The 15,673-nt window shown below is 53.3% G+C and overlaps 1 protein-coding gene across 1 annotated transcript in view; it reads right to left on the minus strand.

Annotated features, from left to right (window-relative positions):
• Nucleotides 1–2,426: 2,426 nt before the first annotated feature.
• The window catches only part of NSG2 (neuronal vesicle trafficking associated 2), a 55,526-nt gene continuing 42,279 nt past the window's right edge, over nucleotides 2,427–15,673 (minus strand). Inside the window, exons 4-5 of the mRNA XM_045500994.1 lie at nucleotides 5,154–5,264; nucleotides 2,427–4,233 (exon numbers count right to left, since the gene is read on the minus strand). Of these exons, the coding sequence (XP_045356950.1) occupies nucleotides 4,042–4,233; nucleotides 5,154–5,264 (303 nt within the window). The 3' untranslated portion in view covers nucleotides 2,427–4,041. The remainder of the gene's footprint in view (nucleotides 4,234–5,153; nucleotides 5,265–15,673) is intronic.

Consider the following 15,673-nt stretch of genomic DNA (forward strand, 5'->3'; position numbering starts at 1 on the left):
CATCACTGCCTCTCCCCAAGGTGCAGCAATTGTCTCTTCATGCCTGTCCCTTCCCCTCCCCCCCAGCCTGGGTCGGGAGCCCCAGGGGAACAGCCCCTACTTCCTTCTTTCATCCGGCACAGGCAAGGAGGAGACATCCCAGGCATGTCTTCCTGCTACTGGGGAGCACTCTGCTCAGTGGTGTCTTCTCTCCACACTCATAAATTCTCACAAAATGCAACTCGTCCTTCAAGGCTTACTTCTAAAGCCAGTTCCCCCAAGGACCCCTGACTGACACCCACACTGTCACGCTCTCCCCTCCACCTTTCCTTCACACCTTCCCTTCTGTCTTATCTCCCTGTCAACTGTGTGCCTCTCCAGGGAGCGGTTCCCAATGTCGGTGAGTAGGTTAAAAAGTGTGCAAAAGCCACAAACGGAGCCTATTCTGTGAACCAAGGTGCTGTTTTGTCATGACTTCCTGTCTTTCCCTAACTCTCCATCAGCTAGCAGTGCTCAAAACCCCATCCTCCAAAACCCAGAACTGCTTTTCCCTGACAAACCCCTCTGGTTAACTGTTCTAGAACTAATCTCCCCATTCCTTAGGTATTGTGGGAGGAGTTAGGTAGCCTCCTTTTTGTTCTGCCGGGAAAGCTGTGACTCCACCAAGAATAGCACATGGCCCCAGGGTTGCCCCTAAAACCAGAAGTGTCTGTCCCCCGTCTCCTACCTCTCATCCTCTCCCTTCTTTCCGGTCACACACTCACAGTCTCTTCATCCCAGAGAAAAGATGACTTTGGCTTATTTTTTGAGGCGATGGAGTGGGAAATCCATTTATGACAGAATGTTTGAACATGTGTTCATTAAGTCTTCAGTTGACTTTGTGTAATTGAAAAAAATAGCGGGTGTTTACACGTTGGCCATATGGTCAGCCTGCCTCGATGAGTGGGATGCCAGCCCAGATCCCTGCCCTGGCTTCACGGTGCCCTGAACAGAGGCTGAATTCCAGGGCTCTGTGGGTGCGGGTAGGGTTGTCTAATGCCGGAGCTCAGCAGCCTGTGCAGCCCCAAAGGCAGGAGGCCTGCTATCTTCCTTCTCCTTCCCACCAAGCATGCATGAATGGCCCCAATCCCCAGTGTTAGCAATGGGCTTGGAGCCTCAGCTTCCAACTCTGCCCAGAGTCAATCCCGGTCTCTCCCTCCAATATCTGGTCATCCAAGTTTGAGAAGAGCCGTGAACACAAACCACGAACCACCAAGCAAAGTACAGGGATGAGCAGTTACTGCCGAGGGGCACCGTGGTTAAGACCCCGGTGCCAAAACCTGTGGGTCAGAATCGTGGCCCGGCCATTTCTTAACCGCATGGCCTGGTACAGGGTGCTGCAGGGCTCCGTGCCTCCACATTCCTCCATCCCAAAGTGGGGAGGACGATGTCAGCATGGCGACAGTGACGTCAACGATGGGGGGGGTCCTTACCTCATGGAGCTGGTGGAGGGTTATATGACATGCTTAGCACCCGGCACGCAGCAAGGGGCATCCAAGTGCTGGCTATTCTTTTGTTTTTCCTTAAGATTTTTTGTTTTTAAGTAATCTCGACACCCTACGTGGGGCTCCAACTGACAGCCCTGACGTCAAGATTTGCATGTTCTACCAGGTGAATCAGCCGGGCGCCCCACGTGTTGGCTGTTCTTAACCTTACCCACTGATGCCAAGCCCCAGCGGAGAATGAGCCGGTTTACTTTTGTGATAGCTGTGACTTGACTTTGGGGGGAATGAACTATAACCTTGACAGGGCTGCTCAAGGTCTTACAAAAGCGGGCTGCGGGGGGGGGGGGGGCACAAAGGAATCACACGCACCTGGGTTCGGATCCCAGCTCATCTGCTATGGCCCTAGGGTCTTTATCCCTCTGAGCGAGCCTCAGTCGCTTGCTCTGTAAAATGGGGGTCACCAGCTCCTCCCTGCCGTGGTTATAATAAACCCTAAAGCTAATTAGGCAAAGGACCCCAGTGATCACTCATCACCTTCTTCTTCAAGCTGTTGGCTAACAGCCAATGGTATTATCTCAGTGGCATCCTCAAACTTGCCTTGTGCCATATCTGTGTCCATGTCCGGGTCTGGCTCCAGACGTCAGGGCGGTGACTATGCATCATTCATCATTGAATGCCCCGTGCCCGGCACAGCCTGGCCCTCCACGGGTGCTCAGCTGATACTGAAGGGGTGAAGGACGCTGCACTGTAAGACAAGGGACCAGGTGTATCTCTTAGCCCCAGCTTCTGACCATAGCATCATTTCCGGGCCCGCCTGCCCGAGATTTCCCCCCACAGCCCATTTCCAGCCCCAGCCTAACAGGATACTCTGCCCCCAGAGCCCACTCTGCCCCCAGTGTCTTCCCTCCCCCACCAGGCTCACCAAGCCAGAAGACAAAGAAAGTTGCAAAGGGAGGTCAAGACTTTTCAGACACATCTATCTTTATTTGTTTCCTGTCAGAAAAGTTCAAGAGTTACACCAAAAAATACTTCAGCCTCTGCTGCCTACTGACAAAAATACACCACAAAATTATAAAGCGCTCAGCGGTGTTGCTAGGGACAATTTGTTATTCCGCTTCGATGACAAATGAATTTACAGGTGACTGGAGGGGATGTGGTGGGAGGAGGAACGTCAGATGATCGCGTTTGGCAGGATAGTTTGAGCTATGCCAGTCTTATTACCCGGCTGTTGGGTACGAAGATTTCGGCAACATAGCAAGCCAGGAGAAAATGCCCGTTAAACGGCCTGTCACCGCTTCATGGGGAAACGGTACTGCATCTCGAATAACCAACTCTCCCAGCCAGTTCTGGCCCTGGAGCCACCTCCCACAGCATGGGCCTCCCGGAACCCTTTGCAGGAGAGCTGGGTGGGAGTAGGCACAGGCTGATGTGGTCCCAGGCAGCAGGAGGCCCGGCCAATGCCAGATACTGCCCCCCCCGCTAGCCAGGAGCTTCTGAAACCAGATTGGGGGCTTTGGGTGCTTGTCCAACGGCTGTCAGTGCAACAGGTGGGCAAAAGACGGTCCACATTTTTCAGCTTCTCTGAGGCCTGATTTGGCATTGCCGCAGCCCCCATCTTTACGTCTCCCTGGCTGTCACCTGAGGCTCCTGGTTATGACCCTTATCATAAGAAGAACAAACACAAATTTTAAAATGTGGTCTAGGTTGGCCGAATGTTATATCTGCCTGTCCTGTGCCTTCTTTCTTCCCGCAGCCTCTCCTCTCCTCTCCTCTCCTCTCCTCTCCTCTCCACCCTTGCTGTTTCTTAAACATAGGCAGTACCCACGTGTAGATCTAGAAACACTAGAAAAAGACAGAGAACGTCTGCCTGCTGCTCAGAGTTTGCTTGTATCCATCCCCGGGCTCCCTGGGTCAGCCCGAGCCCTAGCTTAGATTCCCATATGGACAGTTTGTGCTAATTTGGCCAAACACACCAGTGGTGGGAGCTCCTCACTTTGGGTCGTGTGTGTTCCGGGCTTACCAAGGCCGAAATCAGCCCTTCTCTCCAGCTAGGCCGGTCCTAACTTCTCATAGTCCTCTCCTGCAGACCAGAGGCCAGCCACACAGCCCCAGCCTGCATCACTCACATTTTCGGTACCTTCCAAACCCCATGCTGAAACTACGGTTTCTCTGCTAAGAAGCCCAGAGGCTGTGCTCTTTACGGCCCGTCAGCGTCTTCCAGATCCAGCCAGTTGACTCTTTTTCTGTTCATTTTGTTTCCCTTCCTGTTTTTTAAATTTTCCTAACAAGTAATAAGCAGTGGCTTTGAAAATATCTTACATGGGAACAATCAACACGAAACATGCCTTTGTACATAATCCTGACTTGGGGACGAATCAACAATACCAAAAGACAAAAAGAAATATCGATTCAGACAACTCCAGTGCACGATATTTTCGGTGAGGTCCCTCCCCCTACCCACCCCGGCCCCGCCCCCACCCCCATATCCCAGGAGTACAGTGGTGTCTTGTAACTGGAGCTTGGCTTAGCCAATGGGGGGTCCCCCTCCGCACCCCCCATTCTGGCTGGGGGTGGGCCTCTAATGGCCCTGGGTCTTGGGCGGCTTGGGCTCATGGATGACAGCAGCCGCCGACAGCCACGGCCCGATGGCCCGAGCAGTGCTCTGCTTGGCCACACTGTAGTGGCTGATGACCGTGTAGAAGCGGCTTCTGGAATTGGGGTCCTGGGATGAGTAGTAAGCATCCAGAGAGGCCGGGATACAGCGCTTGTGCTGAGGACGAGAGACACAGAGTCAGGGGGAGCTCAGCAGACTGCTTCCAACCCAACCTACGCCGGGGCCCCCCCATCTGGGGGCCATCGCCACATAGGGTTCTCAGCCAGAGGCCAGGCGATGTCACCTGGCCTGGGCCAGGCCACATTACAACTCAGGTAATGTTTATGCAAATAGCTAAGAAAGGGTGTGGCTTATAATAGGTACTCGGTAAATGGCAATTTATAAATATTTCTATCACCTGATTTTGCTGTAAAGCAGATTCTGTCTTTAGTGCAACTAATATTTGTCGAGAGCCCATCATCTAACAGGTCCTTTGCTAACTGGTTTTACCTAAATTCTCTCCTTTAAGGCCTCCCCAAAATCCTGGGGGCAGGTATTCCCGGAGCCCATTTTGCAGGCAAGAGAACTGAGGCTCAGAGGGGCGAGGAGATGCCCTAAAGCCACGTAGCTGGTTCGGTTTTTCAAGGGAAGGAGCCCAGAGCGGGGTGCAGGGCAAAGGGCCCACCAGTAGGACTCAGGGAGACCTCAAAAGCACCCACCCCCTGTGCTCGCATCTCTACGGGGCCACCACAGGACCTGGGAATCAGGCATCAATCTGGGAAGACTGGTGCCAGGGCCGAGCTTTTCTGTAGATAGGTGCCAGCCTATCTCAAGCAGGAGTGAGCTCTCCCTGACCGCCGGCCTGCACCCCAAAGTTGGACCCCCTCCGGACTCCTGACTCTGGAGAGCACTATCTGGGAGGAAGAACTCTACGGCCTGCCGGAAGGAAGCCAAGTCCTTCGTGAAACTCCTTGCGTGACGCATCTTCCATTTTAAAAGTCTGCAGGGAGGTTGCCTGAATTTGGGTGAGCTTGATTAACCCTCTGACTGAAGCTGCCAGTCACCTGGGGGCCACTCACCTGCCAGAAGCCCCTTACCTTATAGACAAATCCCTCTGGGCAGCTGTGGTCATAGGTGAAGGCTTTGTAAACCACCAGGAACACGATGCAGGCGAGGAAAGCGAGGGCCAGGCTGACGAGAATGGTGACCTGGAGGAACACAAAACTGGGAGTCATCCAGCCTCAGCCCACCCTGCCTTCCGTCTGCCGCACAGCCGCCTTCGAATTCCGGAGCTGTAGGCCACATGGCGCGTCAGAAAGAGCAGGGGCCTGGGGCCCAGAGAACGCGCTCTGTCTCACTCCGTCACTAACCTGCAGGGTGACCTGGAGAAAAGCGCCTGTACTCTTTGGGCCTCAGTTTCCCCCGTCTGCTAGATACTCTCCGAAGCCCCTTCTCGGCCCAAGCGTGATTCTCGCCGTTTACTTTTCCTGCTAATTGTGTGCACGTGCACGGAGGGTAGGGGGGTGGTGATCCTTAAGCCACCTGTCCCTTCCGGCGCTCCCGCCTTCCACCACCACCACCCTCCCTACCACTACTGAATTCCCGTCTCAGACACAACGGCCTCCACTTGGACATGCCATAGGCACCGCAGACACGCCGTGGACGCGTAACCAAGCCAACCCCCTGCTCCTCCTGCCTTTTTCCCCAGCTCCACTCAGGCCAAAACTCTGGGAGTCATCCTTGACTCGTTTCTCATATTCGACACCCAATCTACAGCGGAACTTACTGTTTCTCCCTCCCGACATATCCGTAATCCAACAGCTTCTTACCACCCCGGCCATCTCCAACCCGGCCAAGCCAGCAACAATTCTCTCGTGTGCAGTTCCAAAGCAGCCCCTGACTAGCAGCCTCCTCGACCCAGGCAACGCACAGCAACCTGAGAGGGCCTTTCAAAATCTAAGTCAGGGCACGTCCCTTCTCTGCTCAGAAGCATCTAACCGTCTCTAAATTACTCACACTGAAAGCCCAGCTCCTAACCATCATCTACAAGCAAGCTTTAAAAAAATAACACAACGCTAAACAGACTGAAGGCACCATGAGGGTTTATCAGAAAGGAGTAAATGTCTACTTTCAGGGTTCCCTCCAGGCTTGCGCTGACCCCATCCCACTCCATGTACAAAGTGGTAGGGTAACCCCCACGACATTGGGTGCCTCGTGTCACAAGCAGAATGTTTTTTCATGTTATTTTTAAAAGCTGGTGGCCTTTTGAGTCAGTTGGCCCAGAAATAGGGCAGAATTCCTCTCACGGAGAGAAGATTTCTTTGATTCAGGATAAAAATCAAATCAACCTAAGGGGTCCCCAAGCCTATCTCCTTCCCAAACCAGGAAGGACAGAGGGGATGGAAGTCTATGTGGCTGCATGTGTATATAAAGTTTTAGGACAGTGTGCTATGATGATATAAGAAAAATACATAGTTGGGTCTTGTTCCCAGTTCCTGGCACAGAACTCCTAAAACCCTTGTAATTTCCTAAATGATAGAGTACTAGAAGCATCTTTTGTTCCAATATTTGGGTTTTGTGCCCAGTTCCTGAAATAGCCCAGATCCATAAAGATGAAAGGAGTGTTTTTTTAGGATTCATAACAAGTCCCCTTCGACCACACCTGAGTTTATGTTAATGACGGGACTTTTGGAAAATCCCGACGGATAGGGGTCAGTTGCCAGGGAGTCAACCAAGTGACTAGAGGGTTGGAACTTTCGACCCCATCCCCTCGCCCCCGGGGGAGGGGAGAGATTGAGTTCAATCGCTGATGGCCAGTGATCTCATCAATAACGCCTATGTAACGAAACCTCTATAAAAGTCTTAACTGAAGAGATTCAGAGAACGTCCATGTTGGTGAACAAGAACGCGTCCGTATGGGGGGAGTGCGACTCATCCTGTACTCTACGCGGGGACAGATGCCCTGTGCTTAGGACCCTTCCAGACTTTGCCCTGTGTATCTCCTCTGGGGGCTGTTCGTTTGTATCCTTCGTAACAAATCAGTAATACTAAGTAAAGCACTTTACTGAGTTCTGTAAGCCATTCTAGCAAATTATCAAAACCGGAGAGGAGGTTGTAGGAACCCCCAGTGAACAGCGAGTCGGTGAGGAGTACAGATGCAACCTGGGACTTGGGACCCGCATCTGAACTGGGGCAGGCTTGTGGGACTGAGCCCTTAACCTTGGGGGGGGGGGGGTGGGTTCTGCACTAACTCCAGCAGCCAGCGTCAGAGTCCAGCTAAATTCTAGGACGTCTACTCAGCGTCCACCGAGAATTGGAGGATTACTTGGTGTGGGAACACCACCGCACATCTGATGTCAGAAGTGGTGAATTTTCAATGCCCAGATTTCCCAATAGCCAAAGGCAGAAACAGCCCCAATGTCCATCAAGTGATGGATGAAGAAGCACATCGTCTGTCCATACGCAGAGAGACGGAATGCAGATTGGTGGCTGCCAGGGCCTGGGGGTAAGGGGAGTGGCAAGTGACAGCTCTTGGGAACCGAGTTTCCTTCTGGGGTGACGAAACAGTTTTGGAACTAGGGAGAGGTGGTAGTTTGCCCAATACTGTGAATGCGTTGAATGGCCCCGAGTTCTTTGCTTCGGTTAATATTGTATGCGAATTTTACCCCGATTGAAAGACACGTGCCCAGAGTTCAGGTTGATTCTGTCCCTCAAAAGGACCTTAAGGTCCTGCTAGCATCCCCTCACCAGGGCTGCGCGTGAGACAGACCCAGACACGCTTGCAGACGCAGCCACCCACAAAGGGCAGCTGTAGACCTCATGCGTGGCAAGGTGCAGCCACCCCCCCTGCCACCACTGCTGACCCGATGCGGGGTCTTGGGGAGCCCCCAGAAAGCTCCCATCCTAATGTGACCATGTGCGATCCCAAGCCCTGACTGGGCAGAGACAGTCTCTTTGCCTAGCCCAGCGTGAGCGTCCCCAAGTCAGCAGCAGGTCGGTGAGGAGGAGGAAGCACCGGGAGCTGGAGCAGGGCCCAGGACACCTGCCCATGGGACACGTTCCCCTTAAGGGGACGGAGGCCCTTCCCTTCCTAATGTCCCTGAGTGAACAGCCCCCATCTAGGAGGGGCGGGGTGTGATTTACCATAGCGGTCCCAGAGCTGGACCCTGGGACCGGTTAAGCACAACAAGTGTTTCTGGAACAAGAAGAGAGAAGGAGGGAGGGGAGGAGGGCGGGAGGGAAGGTCCTGTAGGAATCAGTGCTGAGGCCAGGATTCTGATGTATTGGGTCAGGGACGGTGGGTCCAGGACATGGGCAATCTTATGAACTCTCTGGGTGATTGTAACGCACAACCAGGGACGAGGACCGCCACCGTAGCATGACTAGGTGTGAGTGGTTCTCAAGCTGGCTGCCCATTCTTAGAATCACCTGGGCAGTGTTTGAAATAATGCTGATGCTCTGGACCTGCCCCAGACCAATCACCCCAGCGTCTCTGATGGTCGAGTCCAAGCCCCAAGGTGGCTGTCGTGCACAAGAAGTGTAGGGAAGAGTGTGGCACGTAGGCGCTGGGCAGGGTGCCCTATGTCACTGCCAGAGACAAGGGTCTGGCGCTGAGAAGGACGCCAGAAGTGCCACCCACCCGAGGGGCTTTGCCGAGAGAGTCTAACTCCTTCCACATGTTCCGTAGCCCCGGAACTAGGGTGAGAAGAGGCCATTTGAACCAAAGAAGAGTGTGTGTCCCTGTCCTGAATCTTGGTAACTTCTGCAGCTGGAAGCCAGTCATTTCCTAAAAGCCTGTCAGGGAACACAGGGCTGTGAATGAAGCCCAGGCCCTCCCTCGGAGCCTCACAGCCTACTGGGTGAGGGACAGGTGGACAGATGGGGGCGGGCATGTGCAACACAAGGGCTGGCACCGTGAGGGCAGCAGCACAGGGGACTTCTGGGCCTAACCAGTCTGGAAGTGGGGGGCCGGGGAGAGGATCAGGGAAGGCCTCCTGGAGGAGGCAACGTTGGAAGTGACTCCAGGGAGGGACGCCAGGATAGGGAAGGAAGAAGGTTCTGAGCAGAGAAGTCGTATCTGCCACGGGGTGGAAGCTGGGACTGTTCTGGAAGCATCACATGGTTCGCCGTGGCTGGCCCAGAGGATGCAAATGAGGGAGAGAGAGGTCTGGCGCAACGGGATGGTGGCAAGAGAACAGATAAGGAAGGGCCAGGCTACAACCTGGGCTTTATCTCCAGGGGAACAGGGAGCTCCTGAAGGTCTTAAGGAGGGAAGTGACAGGATACAAATTATGTTTTGGAACGATGCCTCTGTGAGCAACACGGAGGCAGGTTTGCAGGGGCTGGAGGCAGAGAGGCCAGCGAGAGCTGATGCGTGAGGCCATGCCCCCAGCGCTGAGACCGGGCCTGGGGCCGTGAGGGTGGAGGGGTGGATGTTTTGAGAAGCTCCTGGGAGGTAAGCAGAGTGAGGTGAAAGGGAAGGAGGGAGGGGACTCTGGGGACGAAGGGCTGGTCTGGATTCTTGTGAGCTGAGCAGCATTGGTTGTCGGAAGGGAAATGGGGCGTAGGAGTAGACCAAGGTTCCCGTTGTGGTACCTGGATGAGCAACTCCCTGAGGAGGGGTCTCCACGGGGCATCCAGGGGAGCCGGCCGTCCTCAGCTGGCCTATCCCTTTCTGGCAGATTCGTTAGTGCTTTGGTCCCTACAGTAAAACTCCCAGCACAGAGGGGGATCCCCAGAGAGGACCCCAGAGAGAAGCTCCCACCTCCCCGTGAGCACCTCGGAATGTGAAAACCTAACTACACGCCAGGAGTCATTGACTCGATCATCTAGCCTCAGAGAGGCAGGCCCCAAAGCCCTCGGCCCCACTTCTCGATGCAACAACCTGGGACTAGAAATAAATCCAGGCTAGATTTGGGTTTCTGCAGAGATGCCACCCTCACCGCTGGGAATACCCGCCGCTCCCCGTCTCCGGGCCCGCCCCTAGCACGCGTTCATCCGAGCATCCACTCAACACACACATTGATGCAGGGCCCACAGCGGGCCAGCTGCTGCCATACGGTCATCGCCTCCAGAGCTTATGGCAGAGACGGGATCAGATGCTGAACAAGCAAATCACAAAGAAATAATTATGAAACGAGCCCTGAGCAGGACCCGGAACTGTGCGGACCAGGGATAGGGTGGGCCAGGGTGGGAGAAGGGGCTCCACCTAAGAGAGTGGCCCAGGATGAGGCGCCAGCCCAAAGACCCACAGAGAGAGTCTAGGGTCCCAGTGGGCCTGGAAGGAGCAGTGTAGCTGAGACAGGGGACAAGAGGAGAGGCCACTGAGAGGAGGCACCCATAGGGCTTTGAGACCAAGGTCACCCTTGTCCTGTCCAGGAGAGGCACTTCCCACGACATCCATCCCCGTGCTTGCAGCTAACAACCTGCTCAGCCTCGCTTCCCAGGGCCAGTCTGGCCCGTCTCTGCCAGCCTCCAGCTCCGGCCACCACTCTCTAGCTCCACACGGTCCCCTCCAGCCATGCCCAGCCCCACAAAGTTCTCCTGTCCTTGTGCTTCTCAGCCACGAACTCCCGTGTGTCCTTCCTCGTCAGGGAGAATGGCTCCTCAGCCTTTCCGTCCAGCCCCACTGTCCCCTCTCTGCCCGGTTCTGGACAGGGTCTTCTGAGGCTGCTCTGAGGGTGCTTACTCTGTCATCATGACCTCTTCATACCTCTGAACCCTCCGTTTCCCAGGGAACGCTTCAGGCAGTGAGTATATCTCATCTTTTCCTCTGTGCCCAGCACCATGACTCCTACACAGGGGGACGAGTAAACATCTCCTGAATTGGAATGCTGAATCAAATGAAGACCCTGCAATGCACGGGTGCACACACACACACACACACACACACACTCTTCCCCGGACATACACAAGCAGACAGACGTGCAACCTGGTCCAAACCACGTTGCGTGTATCCTGGATGGAGCACTGAATTACCTGCACTTGGCCTTCTGGTCTTTTCCATCCCCTATTCTCAATCCCATCCACTACAGCCCCCCAACACGTGCTCAAACGAAAGCACCTTAACCTTGAAAAGGATCAGGATTTGGGTTGGAATCCGCTAACACCTGCCTGAGATTTCTCCTCAAACTTTCGAGCGTAGGTCAGAGAGAGAGAAGACAAAGAACTCAACAACGGGGTATGCAGCTCGCAGTTCTGGCAAAGCCGTGCCAAGACAGGGGCCATAACGACCACCCACCATGAGCCGTATGTCCGTACAATGACAGTAACCGTGGTAGGAATAGCAATACTAATCATAGGTGCTAAGAGTTATTGGGAACTCACTGTATATGAATATTGGCACAATTGTAGGCAACAGGTAGGTAGCATTATTATCCCCACCTAGCCAATGGATAAACTGAGGCTCTGAGAGGTTAAGTGACTTGCCCGAGTTCCCACAGTTGGTAGCAGCTAGGTGCAGACAATACACTGAGGCGCCTAAACGGCACCTTGACCTCTCCATTCCAGAACCAGCCCGGTATCTCCCACCTCAGTCAGAAGACAAGGCCTTTCCTGATTTGTCTTCAACATCCCCCTGGGGCTCAGCCCCCTTCCTCCCACTGCCTGAAATACCCTGACTCCCCCACCTCTACACTCTTGCACCTGCTGGCCCTGTATGACCCGGATCAGGTAGCTCCTCTTCCCCAAAGTCTTCCCCAAAAGTCTTCTTAGCCCCTCCCCTGGCTGCTCACAGCTCCCTGGCACTTTTCTCAGCGCGCCATAATTAACCACCCCTGGTCTGCTTCCCCTCTTGAGCGGCAGTGTGGAATAACACTTCACATTTCTATTTACTAAGCACTGGTTATGTGCCAGGCACTGTTTTGGGCACTGGATATGGATTTATCCTTGTAAGCCGCCCAACAGCCCTATGAGGTAGATACATCTTCATTTTTTTTGGATGAGGAAACTAAGGCACAGAGAGGCTACCTCGTTGTCGGACTCATACAGTTAAACAATACAGACTGGAGTCTAACTCAATAAAGTATTGGCCCGGGCTCTTCAGCCCAGGCGATATTCCCCATAAGGCATTTATTCGCTAAGTATCAGCGGAGCACCTACAATGTGCCAAAAATAATTCTACACATTGGGCATCCAACGCCAAGGACAGGGGAGGTCCCTGCTCTCATAAAGGCTACCCTTTTAGCGAGTTTCCTCTCGCGTAAAAGGGGAACAATAGTTTCTGCCTCTCAGAGTCTGGAGGATTACATCAGATAACGTGAAGCCTTGGAGTGAGTTGAGCAGTGCCCCCCCCCCCCAAGAGATACGTGCATGTCCTAATCTCTGGAACCTGTAAATGTGACCTTATTCGGAAATGAAGTCTTTGTAGGTACAATTAAGTCAAAGATCTTCAGATGAAATCATCCTGGACTATGCGGGCCAGCTCTAAATCCAACAGTAAGTGCCCTTCTACGGGACACACAGAGGAAGACGAGCACCCAAGGAGAAGAGGGGTCATTTGAATACAGAGGCAGAAACTGGAATGATACCCTGGTGAGCCGAGGGACAGCTGAAGCCACCAGAATCCAGAAGAGGCAGGGAAAGACCCTTCAGAGGGTGCGCAAGCCTGCCTTGATTTTGGACTTCTGGTCTCCAGAACCGTGAGCCTAAATTTCTATTGCATCAAGCCACACGGTTTGCGGTAATGTGTTCTGCCACGGCCACTGTAGTGCCCTCCCACAGTGGCCGGCCATGCTGCACCTGGGAGAGCTCCTTGATTTCTCCCTGTCACCTGCCACGTTCCTTGGCGTGTTCTTCAGAAGCTCCGGCCACTCGGGAAGACCGTCACTTTTCTCAACGTGTGTGGCTCTGGTGCGCTTTCTCAGCCCTTCCCCCTTTAGTGAACTCCTAGTCATGCTTCAAAACCCAACTCACAGCACGTTGCCTTTGCTGGCAAGCCTTCCCTGGCCTACTTGTGCCCTCACTACATTTTTTTTTTTTTTCCCGCACCACTTAGCGCTCAGCTCCCGTACCACGGTTGTCTGTTCTCTTGAGTGTGTGTCACGGGGGGCAGGGACCTGATCTTGTTTGTCTCTTTGGCCCCAGCTTCCAGCTCACGAGCTGGCATGGGGTAAGGGGCCAGGCGGATGCGAATGCATATCCCACATTCCCTACCCCACACCCCCTTTCTCATTTTTTTGGCACAAAGCACTGCCAGCAGCGAATTTCCAGGGCCCTTCTTAACTGTTCCGCAGCCTTGCAGGGTGACTGGATACAATCCCTGCACGAGGTCGTCTGCGGTCGTTCGCCTGCTGCTGGAAGAATTCTTGGTTGCCCCTGAAGTGATTTCCTTGTCTGTCTGCTGTGCTGGTCAAAGATGAGAGGCTTCCTTCAGATGGCTGGGAGGACAGACCCGCCATTCTGGGCAGTGTCCACGAAGTTCTTTGGAGGGGGTGGGGGACCCCAACCCAACAGGGTTCTCACCCTGCGTCTGTCTCTGGTGAGCTGTGTGATCTGGGGCAAACACTTCACCTCTCTGAGCCCGTTTCCTCATCTGTTAAATGGGGGCAAAAATCCCAGCCCACAGGACCCCTGGGAGGATTAAATGAGATGACGGCCTGTAACGTTGCCTGGGGCTGTCCTGGTGCTCGGGGAGGGCAGGGACGGGGGGAGCTTAACCAATAACAGCAATCACTTACCGCCTGTGCAGTACTGTGCTGGGTACTGTGTCGAGCACTTTTTGTGTATTATCTTTTAAAATCTTTCACGGTAAACCTACAAGCCCAATTATTACCCACACTTGACAGCTGTGCAAACAAAGGCACAGAGGCACAATGTAGCCGGCCCCAGGCCACCTGGTTATTGAGTAGCGGAGGCGGATTGGAAGTCTGGAATATTTGATCCTGCATTTCCCCCCCGCCCTAACCACTGCCTTTTGGTAAACATGTTTCTGTCCTGCTGCTGCCTAGGCTTGGAATAGTGCAACGAAACAAGACAGCGCGGACTCTAAACTTGCTAGGGGTATGTCACCTAGACGTGGACATCCCAGGAGTTAGGAAGACAGAGGAGAAAAACAGAACCCTTCCACCGACTGCCAAGGATCTAAGATCCTCATTATGGCAGGAACCATGAATTTCATTAACATTCATGTACTAGAGCCTCGCGGCATCACAATGCCCAATAAACCGCCCTTTTTATGAAAAATGCAAACCCTGGAAACCTCAAAGCAATCCAACCACTCACATCGGGGAAATTAAACTTTGTGGGGACATAAAAACGGAGCTGCCCGACACACATTCATCTTTTTGCGTGTGACAGCTGGAACCTCCAGAGACGGAATTAGGCCACCCGGTGCCTTGCTCCTGGCTCGGTCCCAAAGATCCTGACAATAGGCCTTGAGTGGAAAGTGCGAGGGGATGGTAGCTTCCATAAATTCTGCCCCGGTGACATTCTGGTTCCCCTAGCCCTCTCCCTAGCACCAAGCTCTTAACTGGAGTAGAGCTTTAGAGCCAGATTGTCTGGACCGAAAGCCCAGCTCTGTCACTAACCTGCTGTGTGACCCTGGGCAAGTTGCTTGCCCTTGGGAATCCCTGACCTACTTCTCTCTAAAATGGGGGTGATACTGATGGCTACCTCATACTGGCTATTGTAAGACAGCCTGTGGTAATGCATGAAGCCTTCGGGATGGGCCCCGCCTGTGATAATGACCTTAGTTAGCACCCATGGAGCACATACATTTCATGTCCTCAAAACTCGGTGGGGAAGGTATTATCAATGTGCCCATTTCACAGATGGCAATGACTTTACATATGTGAAGGCAGAGGGAAGAGTTAAACTCAGGTCTGCCTAACTCAGAAACACAGCTGCCTTACCATATGTTATACTGCTGATAAATCTATAACTTTGTTACAGTTTATTTTTATTCAAAGCGCATGGCACCATTATAATAAGAACAACATTGGAAATCCAAGAGGAAAACACCCATTACAATCGCGCCATCATCTCAAGTCTGTTTTTACACACTTGCTATTTATTCTTATCAACACGCATCCCCGCATAAATCTCGATTCCTTCCACTTCTTCCCATTTTACCCATTTGTGGCCCATCCGACTTCCTGTGATCACATGGAAAGCATCCTCACATACCAAGTCTGACTCCTCCTTGCCCAAGGCAGACCTCCACTGTATCACCTGCCGAAGGGCTCTGAGTCATTACCCCAATCCACACAAAACCGTCACGAGGTACAACCAAGATGAATAATGCAGATGAATAAGGCAAAAGCACCATGTAAATGCTCACACTCCTTGTGGCCGTCACTGTTACTGTTATAATCGTGCGGGATTAAAGCTGATTTCGGTCCGGGTGTTTCCTCGACGTGAGGACCATCGGGTGTTCCCCTGTGCTGCCCTCACCTGTGGCCCATCCTCCCTGACTGACACACCCTTCAGGGCAATGGCATCTGTCTTTGGGCTTCCAAGGGCCTGAGGGTCCTACTGGTGATTCTTGTCGCTGGGGCAGAAAGGCACCTCTGATGGGGGGCATCCCTTCTCTGGTTTTTCCTGCCTTGCCCTCCCAATGCACCATCCCTGCTGGCCCCCAAAAGGATCTTCCTAAATTATCCCTCAGCGCGTTTTATCG

Source organism: Leopardus geoffroyi, chromosome A1, assembly GCF_018350155.1.
Source record: "Leopardus geoffroyi isolate Oge1 chromosome A1, O.geoffroyi_Oge1_pat1.0, whole genome shotgun sequence".
Classification (NCBI taxonomy): domain Eukaryota; kingdom Metazoa; phylum Chordata; class Mammalia; order Carnivora; family Felidae; genus Leopardus; species Leopardus geoffroyi.